The sequence below is a fragment of the Labrus bergylta genome, chromosome 19 (assembly GCF_963930695.1).
Source record: "Labrus bergylta chromosome 19, fLabBer1.1, whole genome shotgun sequence".
In the NCBI taxonomy this organism is placed as follows: domain Eukaryota; kingdom Metazoa; phylum Chordata; class Actinopteri; order Labriformes; family Labridae; genus Labrus; species Labrus bergylta.
In genome coordinates this window covers 3,843,900-3,865,043 of record NC_089213.1, presented here as the reverse complement: position 1 = coordinate 3,865,043, position 21,144 = coordinate 3,843,900, and the positions used below count along the sequence as shown (strand labels likewise).

The 21,144-nt window shown below is 41.7% G+C and overlaps 1 protein-coding gene across 2 annotated transcripts in view; it reads left to right on the top strand.

Moving 5' to 3' along the window:
• The first annotated feature begins 5,678 nt into the window (after positions 1–5,678).
• Positions 5,679–21,144, top strand: part of nedd9 (neural precursor cell expressed, developmentally down-regulated 9) — a 36,060-nt gene continuing 20,594 nt past the window's right edge. Inside the window, exon 1 of one of the 2 annotated variants that reach the window (XM_020642301.2) lies at positions 5,679–5,831. In XM_020642301.2, the coding sequence (XP_020497957.2) occupies positions 5,694–5,831 (138 nt within the window). In that variant the 5' untranslated portion in view covers positions 5,679–5,693. Of the gene's footprint in view, positions 5,832–8,025; positions 8,244–21,144 lie in introns of those variants that run through there. The other variant, XM_020642300.3, reaches the window with a different exon arrangement.

Genomic DNA, 21,144 nt, shown 5'->3' with positions numbered 1-21,144 from the left:
CTTTTACACAAAAAGTGTTCGTGCAGTTTTTTATTTACATGTACAAATGTATTCATACCCCGCCTCCCCCTTCCAGTGTCTGACTAAAGGTTTCTGCCACTCTGTAAACTGACAGCTCTGTAGCTTTTACAGATCAACTTGTTTTATTAATTGTACGATTTGAACCTGCGCACTTTATGCACCTCAGCACTTTCACCCATGTACCGTGCATTTGCACTTTGTATGATTTATGTATTGTCTGTGTTGTTTTAAGGGACTCTCCCTGCAACCAAATTTACCTGTGGGTACAAATAAAGTAGCCTGAACCTGACACAGACACAATAAGTCTTCTGCTGCTGTGGATTGAGTGACATACATTCACCCTCTTAGTGGTCAGTGGATGATTGCGAGCAAAACCTAAGCCAATACTGTCTCAATATCTCATGTACGACCTTGGTGTCCTCACATTTAAAGTGTGAAATAGGTGTTTCCACTTCTCTTGTTTCCACTGATACAGGTCTGCTGTATGCAGGGACCTGTATGTTGTCTGAATTTTAAAACTGCTCTTGACACTGAAGTATTATCCTGCAGTGGCTGGTGACAGAATGATGAACAGTTGGCTGTGCAGCAGAATACAAGACCGATCCAGAGCAAATTACTCACAGGGGAAGGTGTGCCCGGGCAATGTACAATGAATGAACAAGTAAGAGGGATAAAAAACAGAGTGAACATTGAACTCTGGATTTTTAAAAGATGGCCTTGGCTTCCAGCGAAGAGTTATTCACGTTCACACAGTGAGCGTTTACGTGTGCAGCACAAGCTAAGTCTGATGCAGACTTTTTATGGCCTTGTTTTTCAGTGACTGCGGATCACTTATATCACTGCCAAGTTGAAGGCCAAATAAAGCAAAGCCTTTCTCCGTGTACAAGAAGCTATTCAGGTCATTGAAATACAACTGTGACAATCAGACGTAAATGAAACTCTTCATGTTTGTGAGGTTTGGTCAAACTGGATTCTTGGAGCGGTTGCTAAAGGCTACAGAGCTACAGAGCGGCGACTGTTTGCTCTGATCTGTGGTTGATTCAGCTAATGATGCAGAAGGGAATCAATCTGCTGTAATGTTTGAGCAGTGTGACGGAGAACATTAAGTCCTCCGCGTAATGTTTGTGGGAGCTGTTTTTAGACTTGGAAATGTGATGACTTGAGAAGATGGATGTCAGTGTGGTATAATTGTGTTGTTTTGACCAAAGTTCACGCTCAAGGAGGAAATCACAAATCATTTAAATTAGATCATTACCTCCAGCTCAGCACAAAAGACTTCAAGTCAATGACATCAGATAATCATCTTGAAGAAAAGTTAAGGGGTTCAGATGGCCTAGTGGTTGGGTCGGCGCCTCCTAGTCCTCCAGCCGGGCGGCCCGGTTACGGGTCCTGCCTGTGTGCGGGGAGCATTTCATTCCCCACTCTTTCTCTCTGGGATTTCTGACTCTATCCAATGCCATATCAAATTAAGGCACAAAAATGAATAAAAACGAAATAAAAATCTTGACAAAAACATTATAAAGCGTTACATGAAATGTGCTTATTTACTGTCTTTCTTTCACACAGATGAGAGGATTAATATCAATCCTGTGTCTGTGAATTAAGTATGCCGCTGGAGACAGGCCAAGATGAGCCTAGCTTAACATAAGGCTGAAAGCAGGAAACATCAAGAAAACCTGCCTTCGTCTAAAAGAGAGAAACAGGCATTTTCGATCGCTAATAAGGAAGGCTCACAAGTGTGGAGGCATTTTGAGAGAGCCTGACAAGCTTCTAATATTTATGCTTAGCTATGGAAAGCTTCCCAAAGCTGCAGAAACGACACTTTTTAATCTGTGGGGGAAGCACGCTCTCCTTGATGTGTATATGTCATTTATGTGTGTATTTTATACAGAACAAATAACTAGAATAGTACTTTAAGCCCACATTATGATGAAGCATGTATGTTACAGTGCTGCTTTAGACTGAACAAAAACCTGCAAAAAGTGAACATTAATTTACATTTTTTAGAAGCGAATGTGACCTGAAGGGGACACATTTCAAAATACGCAGAATGATGATTACACTCATTATTACCTGCATATCACAGTTAAATGTATGAAAACTATTTTCACTGTGTGATGATAATGGCATATTGTGTGATTGCCAGTGATTGGCTTGGTTTTACTGATGAGACTGATGCAAGGATCAGAGACCCCTGGACCCTGCTGTGAGCCGACTCACCGACAGACAAATCTCTTTTTAATGTCTTTAGTTCAGCTTGTTGCACGTTTAAATTATACATGAGGTGAATTGCTACGTATCTGCATAATTGTTGTTGAAATATTTAGTGATATTTAAGTTTGAAAGCCACAATTTAACCCTTGCTGCTTCACCACTCATTTTAATCTGACGCTTTTGTGTTCTTTTTTTTTTTTGCTGCCTTTTTAGTCACTCTTCTAGGTCACCTCCTTTCCAAATAAAGAAAGAAGGAAATACCTGTGGCAAGTCTGTATTTACAAAGCAGTGAGCAGCAGTGCTTTGTCAGAAATACTAAGAATTTACGAGAAGAGGAAAAGTAAACAGTGTGAGGGGAGGATCACACTGGTCCCAGTTGTGTAACCTTAAAACAAATATTGCCTACCTCTTGTGTTTTAGATACATGAATGAGTATGTGTTCACTTGAAATGTCACCATGAATCCATAAACACGGCAGCATATAATTTGTCTTCCCTCTGGTTGTCTCTAGCCAAGCAGATAGTTGAGGTTTGATGTTTCCATCTCACATATTCCTATGAAAGGTTTTTCTTCACACCAGTACAGTGCAGGTAACTAACATTTGTTATTTGGTGCTTAGAGCTTCGAAAAATGAAGGCCAGTAACGTTTGCAGTCTGAAATATAGTCATACAAATTCTGTTATGTATAAATAAAAACACTGAAACAGCTCCTGGATAGTGTGATCAGGGAGCTATGGATGAGCCTTTTTTAAATAAATAATATAACTTTTACCTACCTGCTCTTCGGTAAAGTGTCTTGAGATAACATTTGTTTGAATTCATTGCTGGAATTAGCACTGTGTTTTCCTCTCCAGCAACATAAACCACCTTGCGTCGTTTCTAAGCGATAACGGAAGTAACGTGGTCCACAAACATCTGGTTAGTATGAAATTGTTGTTCTTCACCTTATGACTCGACACTTGTAGTAAATAATAGATTAGATATTACCAGAGAGAAGGCGTTTTAAGGTGCCCTGACCATTCAGCTACACTTCACTCGATAAGTTAACTAGCTGTCAACATTAACGGTCATTATCGCTGCGTCACTAGTACGTCATCACGCAAAATAACATTTATGATTCCATTTATTTTTATTTATTTTTTAGTTTATTTAGAAAATGTGAGTCCAATCGATGTCTTCATATGCATAAAAAAGATTTTTCACCTCAACTTACTAATTAATGAAGTTTGATTAAACAGTGGTTCCCAAAAAAGTCATAATAACATAAAATTCCAAGTTAGTTTTACTTCAAGTCTATGAAAATGTTGCGTTAACTCAATTTTATACGTTTATGTCACCTCAACAAATTGAAAGTTTTCCAACTTTGAAAGGTGATTCATATTAACTTAAAAGATGACGAGCTCTGTTGAACCGTCCTTGCTCTTAGAGACATTTGTTGTTAGTGCAACAGAGGCCGCCCTATCCAAACCTATCCAAACAAATGTATTGGAATATATCTTTGCTGCCTCGTCCCGTATACGTTTGTCACTGATGTTTTTCCGACTGCATTTTAAGCTGGTTTTGGCTGTGATCATTCTAATTAGACTGACTTTGACAGGGAAGTGTACGGAGTCTGAAGTTCTTCATGCTGAACAAAAAAAAAATGGATTCAGAGCTGATCGCCGCCACAGAGGAGAGTATCCTGCCTCTTGACGAGCTTCTTCTACAGAATATCAAGGTAAAACATTAACCCTTGTGCTGTCCTCAAATTTACTTGGCATTTGTTCGAGGTCAAGGTTTTCCAAAAAGCGATGCTGACTCGCTCATTTTAGTTTTCCTTTCACCTCCTTTGTATTTCATTGAAAGAAATCTGAGAGACACCTATCCAGCAAAGAATACACTTCTGCATGGCTGAACAGTTTGAGGAAGCGATAATTGAGAAATGATTTTATGATGGGGAAAATGACCCTTTTAGGCACATCATCTTAAACTTTAGAAAAACATTGTGACCCCAACTGTGTGTCAGACTCATATTTTCTCGATCTTCTGTCGTGTGTGTTTTGTGCATTCCTCTCTGCTGCTGCCCGGCCACAAGGTCACAAAAGGGCACACAGAGAAAGAGACACTGAAGACGAGTGGGGGGGGCAATCTGTCTGAGTAAGGCACCGAGAAGGGTGGTGTTGGTGGGGATAGTGGTGTCCCATAAATCTTCCTGAGCTGGTTTTTGCGAGAGTTTGAGGGACAGTGTTTCACAGGCAGTGGTGAGGGGCCACCTCCGCCCTGCAGCCTGCACAGACGAGCTGTTGTCAGACCGACACCTCCTGCTTCTGTCCATCCACCGGGGACCTGCAACGAGGGTCTCTGCTTCAGGCAACAGAGCCCCTGTGATCTCCACTTATGGAAGACGTATGGCTGCTCTGCCCTCTGTTAAACCTGGGGTCGGATCTGCAGGGGCGCTTATGTAACCCAAACATCACAGACACCTGGCGGAGATGAAAGGCGGGCGGCTCATTTTTCACTCAGCACTGTTACCGGGCTATTTCCACACTGAAATGTGCCATAATCCTACTGAAAGACCTCTCTGCACCTCCACTGAAGGCCCCTTTTTCTGCTCATGTAATACAGTCGCTGTAAGCCCACAAATACAGGGGGGGTATAGTGGCAGTTGTCATGGCGACTGGGGCTCTCTGCTCAAGCCCAAATGCCAATACAAATCTTCCCCAAGCCAGTGATTGTTTGACTTCTCCACTGAGATTCAAAAGGGGGATTTTGTGGCTGAAACTCAAGCTTGCAAGGACGACTTCTTTCTGAATCCACCACCGACTATAAGAGCTGATAAAAATGCACATCAGGCTTTAGTAGAAAACCAACCGAAATGACACACCACTAGAGACTAGAGACTAATGGACTCATTCAATCCAGCCAAATGTTGTGAAAAGGGATAAACAACCTTTTTTGGCTTTTTTTTTTGTTTTCAGGCTGTCTTCCTCCAGATGGGGAAAATGAGTTGTGTTTGTCATAGGAAACAGGTGCTCACATGCACAGAATCACATGCCATACACTGAAAAGAATAGCCCCCCCCTGTAACCCACTAGCGGCCCAGAGAATGGGCTCCAGCTGGGCAGGGTGTATGTTACACAAACAAGTGTTTTGAGTGCCCTTACAGGAGGCATTCATCTAAGGATATGACTGTTCAGGGAGGGGGGGGGGGGGGGGGGGGGGGGCGATGAGGGTCCCTGTGATTGTGATAAACGAACTGAAGCAAATTAAAGCATCCGGCAGCGGCTAATTACAGGAGATGTCTGCCCCTTTAATGCTGCACAGTAAACAGTCTCTAAATAACAATCAGACACAAACACATAAGGCCTGTGTTGCATGCAAATTCTTGGAAGTTACTTTTTTTTTTCTGTGCTCACGAGATGCAGATGTGATACTTTGCAGAGGCGAGATATGTGCACGGAGGAGGTGTGAGCAGAGGGATGCAGAGAGGCGAGGCGCTTGCCAGCTTATCAGAGACATCAGCCAGGGTGTTTTCTTGTCACCTCAATTACATTCTCGGCCGGCTGTGCAGAGGTGACATCTCTGCTAACATCTGCGCTGTCTTCACCAGAGTCAGGGTGAGCACTAAAAAATGTTATCCTTGTTTTATACAAAGACTTTGACATCATTGTTCATTTGTAAAAATGTGTGCTTTGTGACCAATTTCTTTAAATTAATCAGCTGCAGGTAAGAGTTCTGCTTATTGATAGCACATTTTAGTTGATTATAATTTTCAAATGTTTGGAGAAAGCTCCTGTAGTGCTAAGCTGTATGCACCAACCTTCAAGAATGAATGTTCAATTATTTATGGTGCATTCATGCTTGGTTTAGATTTGCCCTTTTTTTAATGAGTTTTTCTTCTATTGTTCCAATAGAGACAGCTTTTAAAGAAAATTGGTGAAGCAGGAAAGCTGTAACACCTATTTCCTTTCTTTATTCTCTTATTTTGTTCTCCAAAAAGTTGGTAACACCCAAGAGAGAACATGATTGCCTTGTTTTTGTACAGCGGTGTTTTCAAGCATCGATGTTTCAGAACACTTTGTTTCATCTGTGCAGTGCAGCTTTGGATGGCAGAGGACACAGAAAGTGATATCTATGTATTTATTCATTAAAGGGTAGATAGTGGAGTTAAAAGGATTATGCTGCTTTGTGTTGATATATTTCTTCTGAGCCTTCTGAAGAAGCAGGGTGTGATCTTCAGGCACAAACCACCAAGGTGCATGAAGAGTGAAAGGCTTGAAGAGGCCAAAACGCTCCAGCATTACTTTTTAGTATGAAGATCAACTTTTGAATAAATGAGACCGACGTGTTTCGGCTTGTATGATAACTGGTAATAAAGTTGATCTTCATACTCTTCAAGTGTCGCTGGAGCTTTTTGACCTCATCTGAACCAACTGACGCATTTCTTTGCGGAAGGCAGTTCCACATAATCGCACTTCCTTCACTTTAACAGTTTCACTATTTCTAAGAAACACTTTTTTTTCCCCCCTCAGAAGGACTTTTGAAGTGATAAGTGAAAGCATGCAAAAGAAAGAATTTTGATGGATAGCAACATCTATAAACTTTTAAATGAACTTTGATTAAATTAATTGAAAAAGATATAAGAAGTGCACTGTAAGTAATAAAGATACTTAATAACAGAAAATAAAAACAAAGCTATAGCTAGTATGTTTATTATGATAAAGACTTGTGATTGTTGTTAACATTTAGATGAAATTTAAAAAAACTTTTCAGGCTCAGTGAACTACATCTTACTGGTTTAAATGCCATGCCGATGGGTTCTTATCCACAGTTTTTATATCTTGTTTAACATATTCTTTTTGGCATGCTTATTTCTGATCATAAAAAACAAATAGTAGAAATTAGTCGACAAATAGAGGGGAAAAAAATCAATTTATTTAAAGGCTTTATATGCAATGTTTTGATCCAGCAGGTGTCGCCCTTGAGCACCAGCATGAAACCAAAACAACTTGCGCTGCATTGTTGTGTTAGCATGCTAATGCTAGCGATCTTTATTATGCTGGTATCTTCACACTGCATGTAAATTTACCTGAAATGAGCGTGATCTAGAAACACAGTTAAGCAGTGAGTACAGTATGTTATTCTTCTTTTCTCTAGTCCCTCAATTAAACAACTTTTATACACGAGGGGAGGAGTCAACCGGCCGTCCTGGCGATGTAAACAAACTGAAGATAGGACTCTGAAAACTCTGAAAACATCACAGACAGTGGGACTCGGGTGTTACACCCATTGTAGACAGTCATGACTCACAGAGTTATTTTCAGAGGATGTACTTGATTTGTATTACATTTAAGTGTAAAAAATCACATTTAAAGCCTTTAAGTAGGCCTTAAACAATTAACCTTTTATGATAGATTGCAAATAAGTGCTTATGCAGTTCAGTGTATGCTGTAATGGTACCACCAGCACAAAACAGCTTTTCCAATTTTTTAAGGGAAATGAAAAAATATTAGGCTATTATTAAACAACAGAATAAGTTTATGTATTTCGTTTTAAACGTTTAGTGTAACTGACTCTAATTAAATATAAAATGCATATAAAGTCCATATAAACACCTCCGTTGTTGCAGACAAACAGATTCAAAGTGTTTTATTTTGTAAGGCTGTTAAAATGACGTCAGTTTTGAAAGAGCGCAAGGCGATAGGGTGAAGGGGGGCTAAAGGGGGCGGGATCAGAATGTTTCTCCCGACCAATCAGCGTCATTTATGCAAACGAGCCGTTGGAACCGTCAATGTGGTGAGCTGTGCCACAGTCTGGGTTTTTAGAGGAGTAGAGAGAGAAGCAGAGAGATTTTTTTCTACCTGCGTGTTTTCTCCTGTCGATGAAGCTCTGGATGGCTGCTTAACCCACGCAGAAAGAGAGAGAAAAAAAAAAAACTCCACGCAGTCAGTCCACAGATGTGATAGAGCGGATTTAATTCTCACTTTTTCACTGGAGTCACAAAGAAGAGCTGCGAGATGAAGTACAAAGTAAGTGAAGCGGCACACAGGTTGACTCTGCTGCCTGACTCTATTTAATGTCATTTATTTATATATATATATATTATACTAAAGCCCACGACCAGCCGGCTTTGTAGGATGTGTCGACGTTTGAGCTGCGATAGTGACAGCTGCTAAACTTTGATAAATAACCTACAACTGCTTTAAATGATCGTCTCCGGGTTTGTTTAAAAAAAAAAAGAGGAAACTGTCCGAGTGACTCTTGTTGAAGGATGTCCGTGTGAGAATATGCCTCTGAGTGTCACAGTTCTCTGTAAGGCTATTATATGTGCCTTCAGGCTACATTAATGTTACTGCCATCACAGGGGCGTAGATAGAGTTAAACTACACCACAGCATGCCCCTTTGCCCCCCCCCCCCCCCCTTTAATATGAAGAAATAGATTTCAAAATAATGATGTAAATATGATGTTCCTCTGTGCTCAGAGACTTGTAACAGTCCTCCTTGTGCACATACAGAGTGAGGAGGTAGTGGTTGAACGCAGGGGCGTCATAGTGGGGGGAAAAGAAGTGGGGCTGACTACCCAGGGCCCCAGTGGGGAGGGGGGGCCCTTCAAAATGTATTTCTTATTTTGCTTTTTTCTAACCGCAATAAGATCACTAAAATTGTCTGAATAAACAAACAAACATTCAGGATTCCTTTCTGGAAAAAATGTGGAGTCCCCTCTCCCCCCCTCCTGCTTCAACTGTCTGAAAAGGTGTGTATATTACAAAGTTTAAATAATTTTTAAACTATGAGGACAAAGCACAGTTGTTCAAAGTTTTTTTTTTTTTTTTTATGGGTCATTTGTGTGACCGGGTTAGTTTGTGTCGTTGGATAAGCAACTGTTAAAAAGTACAAGAGCTTATTATTTAAAGCTCCCCCTCTTTGTCCTTTTGTTCTGTAATTTGGATGAAACAAAGTGTATCCTAAATCAGCGTAAAGATTCCTATTTCATCACTTTTTTGTTGCAACTATAAGAAACACACTTCATTTGTTTCGCAGCGAACAGTTTTGAATCTGATGGTTTATCATTTTGTACCCATTTTAGTACTCTCTTAATTGATCATAATATGTCAACGAGTAGCTTATGACAAGTTCACTTTGCCCCTCTTAAAATCCCAAAAGATATCAGACTTTGTACTCACTAAAACGAGAGAAATCTACTTTCATAAACTACATTTTGAAGCTCAATTGAATCACTGTTTAAAAATCCCTGAAGGGAAAGTCTATTTTTTTTTATCAAGTGAGTAAAACATCATCACACTTCTGGATTGGATCATTTCCACTTTCAATTCAAATGAATCATCATCATCATCATCATCATCATCATCATCATCATATAAGTCACTTGATGCTCTGTTTAGCACGTAACCAATCAGGTGCTCTGTCTCATCTGTCACTGGGATTTATTCATGTGATTGACAGTTTGATTCGGCTCGATGTCAGATTACAGGAAGCTTTGGATTGACTTCTGGGGATGTTGACATGCTGCGCCCCCTGCTTTGAGACGGTTTCTAAGATTTTGAGTCTCTAAGTCAGCCTCACCATATAAGGAATCTGCACTCTCTCTCTCTCTCATGCAAAAACTGTGCTAAGTGTTTGGATGATTCAGGGGTTTGGAGGGCACTGGCCTCATCTCGTCACAAGCTGTTTTTCAGAAGTGTGAAGTGGCTTATTTTTCCCAGACTCTTGGCACCGGACTCTCTCGGACACAGTTCAAGCTGTAAGCTTGTGTTTGGGGCCTTGGTGTCACTCTTTTTGTGCGGGTGTGGTGGTGATCGGAGGGCGTCCACGCTGTGTGTATCTGCGTCATGTTCCCTAAAACTGACTCATTGTCCAAGTACACAGCTAACAGAGTGGAGAGGGGGAGAGTGGTGATGATGTGTTTGGGTGCGTTATGAGGGATATCAGGGGAGGAAACAAGCTGGACTGTGATGGACTAGAAGATTGACGAGTGGATGTTTATAACTGGGATCGACAACATGCTGTTATCGCCCTCCAGCTGCCCTTCTGATGTAACACTACATTTGTCTTTGTTTGCTTATATCACATACAGTCGCGATAGGGAGGGCATAGAAACCATGCAAGAGAGCCTTTTGCTTATGATTAACATTTCTGAATTATGCAACAGCACCTGAGGACTTAAGGTCGCAGGCACCGAGAAGAAAAGGTTTGGGAATGAGGCGCCAAGCGTCACATCGTTTTCCAGGTTTCTCGCCGGTCAGAAGTCTGTTAAGTAGTGTCAAAGATGAATATCAGATCTCAGCATCCCCTCTTGATCTCCGCCCGCAATGAATAATTCACAGCTATATTAAGCTCCTGCTAATGATTCAACAGACGCTTAAAAGAGGTCGCTCCGGTGTTTGTGCGCTCCAGCCGTCACATGTCCTGAGGTGAATCTAGCCAGACTCATTCCTGTGACATCAGAGGAGGGGGGTGTTCAGGTGTGAAGGGAAAGCTTGTCTTTCATAGGTCACCTATTCCCTCTAACCCCCCCCCCCCCCCGAGGAGACGGGAAGAGAAGATACACGAGGGAGTTGAGAGAAATAGCTCAATATTCTGTGTTTTTTGTTTTCCAATGGGCTTTTTTAACTCTCAGATGGGAAGTAGGAGGTAATGTCGACGCCATAGAGTACATGTGGAGCCAGTTAGCTGTTAGCTTAGCATAGCACACAGGTTGAAAACAAGCTGTTTGGGGAAATCAGCAGCTAGCCTCCTGACAGCTCAGCAAAGCATAAGGATGAATAAAGAAATCACTTTTAAACCTGAACTTTTTTTTTTTTTTTTTTACTCTTTTTTCTGTAATTGGGAGACATAAACATCTTCTTCTCCCACTCTCGATCTGAACGTGAAGCAGTGTAATAACAAAAAACCTTAAAAAGTGTTTTGATAGAAAGTTGAAGTAGTCGTCATTTGTACATTCTTGCCTGGTGACTTCCACAACCTTTAACTCATTCCTCCACAGCTGACGTAACTGTTTCAAAAATAGCTTCACAACCGCAGAGAAGAATGATTAGGTGAACCCAGATTCTAGCCAATACATGTGTGTGTGTGTGTGTGTGTGTGTGTGTGTGTGTGTGTGTGTGTGTGTGTTTTCCTCAGTGTTTCTTTGTTTTATGGGTTCAGGTTCCAGGCTCTGGTCCAAAAAGCAAAAAGAGGTCTGGAGGAGAGCGGGGCAGACATTGTTCTGAGAGGGAGGGGGGGAGGAGGATCTGTGATGCTGAAAGGGTCCTGCAGAAAATGAAAGAAAGAGGAAGTTGTGGGGGGGGAATGAGAGGGCAAACAGAGTTGGGTGGAGGGTTTTTGGGGGGGGGGGAATGGGGGCAGGGAGGTCGAGGAGCGCCCCGTGAGAATGAGAGCATTCCATGCGATTGTGCGTGGGAAGGCTGTTTCGGAAGATGCACATGATTGTTTCAAGGTGCCCCCTTTAGGTTTAGTAATGAGTGTGGCGGCAGGGCACGTCGGGATACTGCAGCTTTTCTCTTCTGGGGTGTGCGCAGAAAGAGACATTTGTATTCTCCTGAAAGCGGACCAGGCAAACAATCCCTTTTCCTCTGCTTGTTTAACCTTTTTAGGGAAACCTCTGCAAGTTTGAAGCACACATTCAGGCCGTAAAAAAAACAGCTTTTTTCCTATTTTCACAAGCCGTCCCATCGACCATTTAACCACCGCGGTGCCTGTTAAGAAGTGCTGGTATCTTCACGCTGTGATTTTGCGTTATTTCAGCGTTTTCTTTTTAAGAGCAGACTTGCTTGCCCCCTGTGCCACATCTTTGCTCCTGTGCAGGATTTTTCAGTGTGCGTGAAGGGCTTCTCCCCCCAGCGAGAATGAATAGCCTTCCCCTCCACCCTCCTCCACCCCCCCCTGCTGCGCCCTCGCACCATGAGCCAGCCATTAACATTTGAAAACGGTCAGCGGGGAGACAGACTTTATTGTGTGTTCATTTCAGCCAAAGAGACAAGGGGAGAGCGAGAGAGAGAGAGAGAGAGGAGAGGGAGAGAGAGGGAGAGAGAGGGAGAGAGAGGGAGAGAGAGAGGGAGGGAGAGAGGGAGGGAGAGAGAGAGAGAGAGAGAGAGAGAGAGAGAGACTACTGCACATCAGCAACAATGTGCATAATCATTTCCATGTTTGACCTTTGGCGGAAATAATTCTCGCCGCCCTGTTCCTTCCCCCTGAGGAATGCCAACTATTCTGCAGGGTCGTCTCTAAAAGATGTAGCAGGCCTCCGTCAGCTTGAACGACCCTGAGGAGAGTGCGTCCTCTTGGCAGATAAGAGGAGGTGCGACAGCTGGGAGCAACAGGGGAGGAAAAGTGTTAAAATACCACGACACACACAACCAAGAGTCAGATATGTGTTAAGAGGACTTTTGTTAATAACGACCAAGGCAGCTACTTTTGTTTTTATTTTAAAATGATCAATGCAGAAGTTCAGAAAAGCACATCGGAGATAATATCAACTCATACTTGTGTGAGTCAGTGTAAACAGGAAGTAGACTCTCTATTCTAACATTGGTTTCTTTCTTAGCTGCAGAAACCACTACGGTTCAGAACAGCAAGGGTGAGAAGATTTGTTGTGCGGACAGACAATACGCCGGAAGTGTTCATGAAAGTATCAACATGCAGGCAGAACGGGAGCGTCGTCATTTGTGGTCAAATTGTTCCCAAAATGTTGTTTGTTTTTCAGGACTGGGGTCAGTGGTGTTTTCCAAATGTCCCAGTTTAGGGACTCGTAAACACTGTAGTTATACGGTCGCTAAATGTCTAAAGATAGTCAAAGCTTGGTGTTTTTAAATGGAAACATTTCATTGTGGATTAATCAAAAGGTTGTGTGCCAAAAAAGATTAGTTTCATCTGATTGGTTTCAAAGTCCAAGCTGGTTTTTCTTTTTAAGATGTCTATCTAGTGTTTTACAGCTTATCTCTGTTTTATGTAATTTTGTGATTGAGCAATAAATGAGCGAGTCAGCAGAAAATAACCATCTATTTTGACAAATGTATAATATTTCATTGTGATTTTGAAGCGAAAGTGCAGCTCCTTCCGTATCTCCACTGCGTTTTAAAGGCTTTATTTTTTTCATCCAGTAGATGTCGCCCTTGAGCACCAGCATGAAACCAAAACAACTCGCGGTGCATTGTTGTGTTAGCATGCTAATGCTAGCGATCTTTATTATGCTCGTATCTTGACACTGCATGTAAATTTAGCAGATTTACCAGGTGTTACACCCATTGTAGACAGTTATTACTCACAGAGTTATTTTCAGAGGATATACTTGATTTCTACATTTAAGTGTGAAAATGTGCATATAAAGCCTTTAAAGTAAAATAAATAAAAATAATTCCCATGCTCAATACATTTCAAACAAGAGTAAGATGCATCAGCTGATCACTTAGCCAAAGCATTAAAAGAAAATGAAGCGAAGTATCATCATTAGCTGTTTCTAAAGCATTTAGGTATTAAAATGTGAGTCTTTTCCATGTTAGGAACAAAAGATTCCCCTTTTATCTCCGACCCCCCTTCATGAGTCAAAGGGGGGAAGATGGCAGCCTCCGTCTTTCAACTTTTTGTATCAATGACTTCTTTTGCATAGCGTGAAATCGGGAGGACACTCAAGTGAATCTCCATCTCATTGGCTATTCCTATATGTAAAACCATTCAATGTGGCCCTGCAGAGATACCATGAAACATATTTCACATCTCAGCTATCCCCCCCCTGGAGGGATTAGCTCCCGTCTCTTGGGGTTACCACCATGCACTTATGTACCCTCGTTTGACATCAATGCCAAGCTTGGAAATAATCCATCGCTCTTCTCTGCCAACACTTCTTGGCTGGGGCCCCTTGAATACCATCCATACTGTTGTTTTTGTGTTTGTTGCTGATGGTTTTTGACCCCTCGGGTGCAGTAAATTGTTGTTTTAGGTCAACGGCCAGTGTCGGCAACTAAACAAAGTCCCTAGAGCTCGCAGAGATTCACAGCTTTGCTCAAAGACACTTCAGCAGTCCTCAAACTCAAGGACGGGTTGTCTTCCTGCTGCTTCAGAATGAATTAGCAGAAATATGAGACGCAATGTTGGCCCAGCAGCTCTTCCAGTTCACAGAATTTGATACACATTTGACAGAATATCTCCAGTGTGGTTTTCACTTATAATTACAGGTTGCGCTTGGTGTTTCAGGACGGGGTCCAATATGTGTAAAGATAAGACGAGGTCAGTGCTAGCCTGGATCTCTTTGGGTCCTGCGGGAGGCAGGAAATGCTTCAGGCTAAGGAGTGGGACGGTAACAGAGAAGGGCATTATGTAAGGCTACCTTGTAGTTAATGTCACAGTAGAAAAATAAAACGACTATGATGAATGCACTGAGTAAGAAGGAGCGGGAAGAGAGCAGTCATTTTTTCTTTTTAACCAAGAATTCCCTCGCATCACTTCCTTTGACTTGTTGTGTCCTGCCCCTGTTTTATTCCATAATCACTTACCTTTCGTTATCTGCTCAACTGTCGGATTGAAATCATATTTGGTCTTAAGTCGAGATACTTTACCTTGTGTTTCAAAACAAAATCCCTTATGATGAAAGGAGGGCAAGCTTATCAGTAAGAAAGTCAATACAATATCTGAATATAACCGATAACAGCAGAAACAATCTTTTGTAACACTTATATGTTGATTTGAAAACTTGATAGCAAACACTTTCTTATATTCACCCAGTAAAGAAAGAGAAACAAAACATTTCTTTAGAGTTCTGTAATTTTCACATGAATAAACGTTTGATTATTTATGTATTCATTTTCCTTTTATCTCTGTGTTTGGTCTCCACCAACAAAACATTTAAATCCTTCCTGCGCCTTACTGTCCATCACCAGCTATAGTTGCTCACTTTTTCTACCTCCTGTTTCCTGAGCATGCTGTGTTTAGTCATTTCAAAGAGCGTATTTACTGAAAACAGCACGCTCAGCTAGAAACAACCCTAAGGAGATTAGCTAAAAAGTTAGCTAATAGATGCTAACCCTGTAGTAAGAGCTCAAGGAGAGCTGGATTTGTCACTAAAGACATCTCCCAGCGTTAGAGATCCGTCGTTAAGGCCCGGTCACACTTTTGATATGTGCCATTCAAGCTGTCATGACAATGCTAACCAAAATAGAGAAAGCTAATGTAGCATAATAGCTGTTATAATAATCAGCTTATGTTTAACGCTCATCTGTTTGAGTATGAATTACAGTAAGAGCAACGAGACAAGAGTCTGATAGAGATGTGTCTTTTGATTGAAATGTGCAAAATCATTGTCCTGATGTCAACAGAGGAAACTAGCTAGCATAAACATAGTTAGCAAGTTAGCTAGTTTATTTTACTACTCTTCAGTTATATCAAACAAATAGATGGTCGCTCCTCCTTTGAGAGCTGTTTACTCAATATTTAGATGTTTTTTTAAGTTATTGTGAATGAAGTACTAAAGTGACTTGCTAGCATGTCAGCTGTTGTTTAGCAGCTTCAGTAACACTTTGAAAAGCAGATATTTGAGGTGTTATATAACGACTGTCTGTTGAGTCTTGGCCTTTAAAACTGATGACCATAGTTCCTCTAAATCTTATGGAAACACTCACGACCTGAAACTTAAAGCCTTTACAGTGTACCAACATTTTCTTACTTCTACTTTTGTTTTCCGGGGGAACTCCCTTATTATGATTCAGGTTCAATCATGCGTTTTTAACAAATATCTTAGCTCTTGGCAGTGTTGTTTTTGATCACCAGTGGTTTGTCACAGCTTGCAGTGAGTGTGGTTAGACTCAACATGGCACATCATTTCCTGTTAAAAGGGATGGTCACCCAGACACACTGATGCTGTTCCAGGGCGTGTAGATTTCCTCACAGTGCTGCACCTCGTGAATCACAAATGAGGGAGGGAAGGTGGTGGGTGTCATATTTACACTGGGGGACACAATAGTCTTTTATTCAGCAACCCGGCACAATGAATAGAGCCTCTTTTCTGTGGGACTGGAGGAGCTCAGTGTGCTGGGTTTTTTCAATCAGAGGTCAAACAATGATGAGTCAAGAAAAACAAAATTATCCTCATCGGGATGTTGAAGACGTAACAAAATGGTTAATTTATTATATACTTTATTATCAATGGTGGAAAAATGATTTATTGTCATTATTAAATCCTCTGACTGTTATGTTATTATTAAATTGATTTCTCGTTTTGTCCATAAAACATCCGAAATGAGTTAAAAAATGACACTCTGCATTTTTGAGAATCGAAAATATTGCGTTTTATCCGACCTAAGCTGCTCAAACCAAAAGGTGTTTACTTCACTTGATGTATCAAAGAGTGACTTTTAAAAGGCCAGAACCTTTATATCATAGTCCGATTTTGCATTCCATTTGAATTACCTAATTAAGTGATTATGAAAAGGTTTTGTGGTTTATTTTCTACTAAATAAAATAGGAATATTTATGCTTTTATTTTGTAATGATTTGCTACAACCACAGGGCTGGAATACAATATTGATGGGTGACTCTCTTCATGCCACTGTAACTGTGTCATAACTATGGGTCTACAGCTGCTTGTATAATAAATCAATCAATGGTGGTGGTGGTGCATGTGTTGTGAGCTTACAGGCTTTAAAATAAAAGCTCCACAGAGTTGTGACATTTTTCCACTGTGCTCGCTCAAAAATAGAGGAAGGCGAAGTTTCACCGATCCTGCTGTGTAATTATGTTAATGCGCGGCCACTGGCTCGTAAGGAGGCTGTAATCAGAGGGGTCAGCCTCCTGGAAAACTGTCCAAATGAAGAAATTACCGTGCACTCTGAGCCCTGAACCGCTTCCCATGAGCCCTTCACACGGCCCATTTATTTGAACTGGCTCTCACCCGCAGCATGCCGCACTCCCAGGAACGCCTCGTAAAAGTCATCAGGTCCTCATTACCGCCATTACTATAATTATTTTCTATATTTAACCACGTGAAATGAGGCCAAATGAGTGTGCTGCTTCGCCCCTTTTTCCGCGATAACCACCCCCGGGACACGTGTTGCAGTGGTACAGCCCGGATGTTTTTCACACTGCGAGGTACTGTGTGATGTTCTGACAGACGGAGCGTACCACTTCTGTTTTTTTTTTTGGGGAGCACGTTGTGTTTGTTTTTGAAAGCGGGGCTGCTGCTGCTCCCGTTACCCCGGGGACGCTTCTGTTTGTGTGTGGTTGTGTTTTTTTGGTGGATGTGCACGCTTGTTTGCCAAAGCCACGTTCATTATTAGTAGCCTGACGTGAATCCCAGAGAGGCAGAGCCAGAACCCACCCAGAGAGCTCGTACTGAAAGCAAAAGGTTGGAACCTTTCAACGGGGCAGGCGGTGAAGTTACATAAGTTTGTATATTTGGCCTGGTCAGCGTAGGCTCTCACATGAATGAAGAGGACGTTTATACAGTTTGTGTTCAGGCGAGACGCTGGCGTGGAGAAAGAAAAAAAAAAGAAAAAATTGTTGATGTAGACGTGAGTGAGTCAGAGCAGAGAGAGAGAGAGAGGGGCTCGGGGGGGGGGGGGGGGGGGCTCACACAGCTGGGCCTACAGGCTGGATTGTGTGTCCCAGGTGTGAGCCTCAGACTGCTCCGCTTTGCACGATTCCTAACGTCGTAATGACAAAAACAGACAAGGTCATGAGTGGGTCTGTGTTTGCATAGTGAAGTTTGAGCCCTTTAATATAAGATAAAAGTGTGTGTGGGAGCTGAATAATTCTTTTTATCTTATCGACTCTTCTGAGTCTGATCTGTTGATGTCAGCAAGTTGGCCAGAGTTTGTTTTGTCTGTTCATTGAGAATCCACAAACATCTCAGTAATCAGCCTGCTTGTCTCTATTTAATATCATGATACACTGAATGTCTTTGGGTCTACGACTGTTAGACTAAACATTTCAGTACTTGACCTTGCGCTCTTGGAAGTTGTGTATTGTTTGCATTTAATTGGATGAAAGAATTGAGTTATTCTGCAAAAAAAAAAAGGTCTCCAGGTTTGCTCTTTTAGATATTAACATCATCCTATGGAGCGAGGGAGTTAATCCTCTGCAGAGACACCTTGTTGCATTTTTTTTAACCAGCTCAACTTTTGGGACATTTGAGCCCCAAAGAATTCATGACAAATGTTTTAATTTACTTATTGTTGCAGTTCAACATCAGATGAACAAGACATGGATAAATAAATAAAACTTAATTAAGTCAAGTGCAAAAAATAAGGAAACAAATTAAGTGAATTTGACAAAACTTTCTTACAAAAATAGATCTTTTTAGAAGAAGTTTGAAGCATACAGAGTGAGTCAGACTTGAAAAAGCTCCTTACAGGCTATACATTTGTGAAATACTGCAAAGAAGGCAAATCCATTAAAAGTCTTCATTCTGTATGCAGGGTGTTATTTTACTGTCTGTTTACACCTCTGCCAGCCTGTGTTATTTATTTAAATTTGAGGTCAGGACCACAAACGCTTCCAAGCAGCACAACGCCTCGTTGGCTTATAACACATCACTTCCTGGAAGCTCATCTGTGGCAGAAGGGGCCTCTCCGCCTGCCCGCCTCACGCTGACAAACTGCGAACACATGTGTTTACAGTGTTTAGAGGAGGACCAATGGTGGGTGAAAAGTCACCGGATTGTGACTAAGTAATGTTTACACCATGAGATCAGACACATTGGTTTAATATTCAGTTTCACCTGCTGAGATTTTAACAGTGCTGCCGGTCTGAAGCAAACGATCTGCATGGTTAGCTGTTAGCATCCACAGCTAATACGATTTTTGTTTCTCATGACCCTTGAGTTCAGAATTAAAATATCACTCAGTCATCATGAAGTGTAATCTACCACAGCTGTGACTCACTCTTTAGAGTCAGAGAGGTGCTATAAAAGTGATCATGGTTTCAATTTCTGAGTGTTTACCTCCTCAAAAGCTCAGCAGCAATAAAACAAAAACCACAAGGATAGCTAATGTGTGAAAATGTGTCTGATGGCCCCCTCTTGGGTCCTTGTGGTCCCCCAGACTCACCGCAGTAGATGGATTTTTCCCACAAATGCAAAAAGTCTGAAGTCTGCAAATGCCCACATGCAGAGTGGTTTACTTATCGATTATCAGTGACTGATAGTTGTAGTTCATCATGTTAGCCCGTGTCTTTATCTTGATAGCAGTATAAGGGGTGTAAATGATTTTGTCACTTTTCCGATAAAATAAAAAAAGGAAGGCTTCCCCTGAAATCTTGGCTGTTGGCTGTTCACACATGTCTCTCACAGTGGGAGACTATCCCTGTTGTTTTTTCCATTTAAATCAACGCTCCCTGTAGTGCGACATATTCCTGACATCAACAAAAGAGAAGAGAAAAACATAATGAAGCAGCTTCATCACGAGAGCGGAGATTGCACTATGGTCGTGCAGCGGCTGCAGGATACAGACGTCATCACCTCCTCCTACTGGGGTTGAATTTTCCTGAATGTTTACTGCTGCTTTCTCACATCAGCTCACCTTTACTTTGAACATTGAAAATGTACTCGGAGACTGGTGGGAAACATTCAGAGTAACGTCAGGCTGTCTGCACACGCACAAATCTTTAGTGTTTAGAGTTTAAATGATTGAATGAATTTGTCTCTTAGCTGTTGTTGCCTTTTAGAAGTGCTGTATACATGAGTGTGTCAGTGTGGGTTAGTCTCTCTCACATCTCCTTCCGCCCACCAGCTGCAAATCATGCCATCAAAAAAAAAGTGGTTTTCAGAAGTTGCGCGTTGGTTTTGTGATTGGTGGATTCCGGATTCAGCAGCTGGTTGCAGAGATATCTGTTATGAGTAGAGGCAGCAGCATGCACACTAATGATAACAGGAATACATTTATTTGTATTTAAAGACCTGTATTCTTTTTATACTTCTTCTGTGTGCTGCTCGGTGTCTGTGAGGTGATTGAATCTCTGAGAAACACTGAGCAGGTAACCACAGCAGGGCTTTTTAAAACCACTTACACAAACAGGTTTCTGCTGAAGAGGCACGTACTACTCATCTTTTATTTAATCTAGATCACACAAGTAGCCTGCCTGTTTCCGACGGGCTAAGTAGACACTTATCATGTGAAAACCTTTCAAAGAAGAACTTGAGGATAAGGAACACGATAATGTTTTAAACATTAAGACTCAATGTCTGTGCTGATTTAAAAACGTGTCCCTTGTTTGTCACGGCCGTTGGAATCACAGTAATCAGTGGTTTAGTTTCCTCGTGGCTGCCTCTGCCAGCCCTGATCAAATTATTGGAATGAGCAGACACCTCATTGGGGCGACGTTAACCTCTCGGGGTCACAGTGGACCTTGTTGCAGCTAGCTGAGCCAGTGGCCGTGGCAGGGGTGAGTGTGAGGATGTAATTGTGCGTTGGGTGTTGCTGGCTAACGGCCCTGACAGACACAGTGTACTCTAGACAATAGCCAGGGAGGCCAGGCCCTCAGAGAGAGAGAGAGAGAGATAACGATGTTACTCGCAGAGAGAGTTTCTCATGGGAACTGGACGGGTAGCAAAGAGGAAGGCCATCGAGGTTTCAAGAAAACCACACGGTGAGCTTCCTGATTCCCACACTGAGGCGGTTATCTCTCTGATTAAGAAAGGCAGAATCTGGCTTTGACTGACAGTTATCTGCCACTTTCTAAAAACCCTCACTGTGTAGAAATATTTCATTGCTTTGTCCGAATATGCAAGTAGCTTTATATCCACTAAGGAATCACATTTGATCATCTGCTCATCTCTCTTCATTTGATTCTAGTGGATTTAATCCTGCAAACTTTGCTGTGGAATGAACTTCCAAACTCCATTGGATCTGCAGAGTCCCTCTGCACCTTTAAGAAAAAGCTAAAGAGCCAGCTCTTTCATGAATACTTACTAACTTAATGATGAT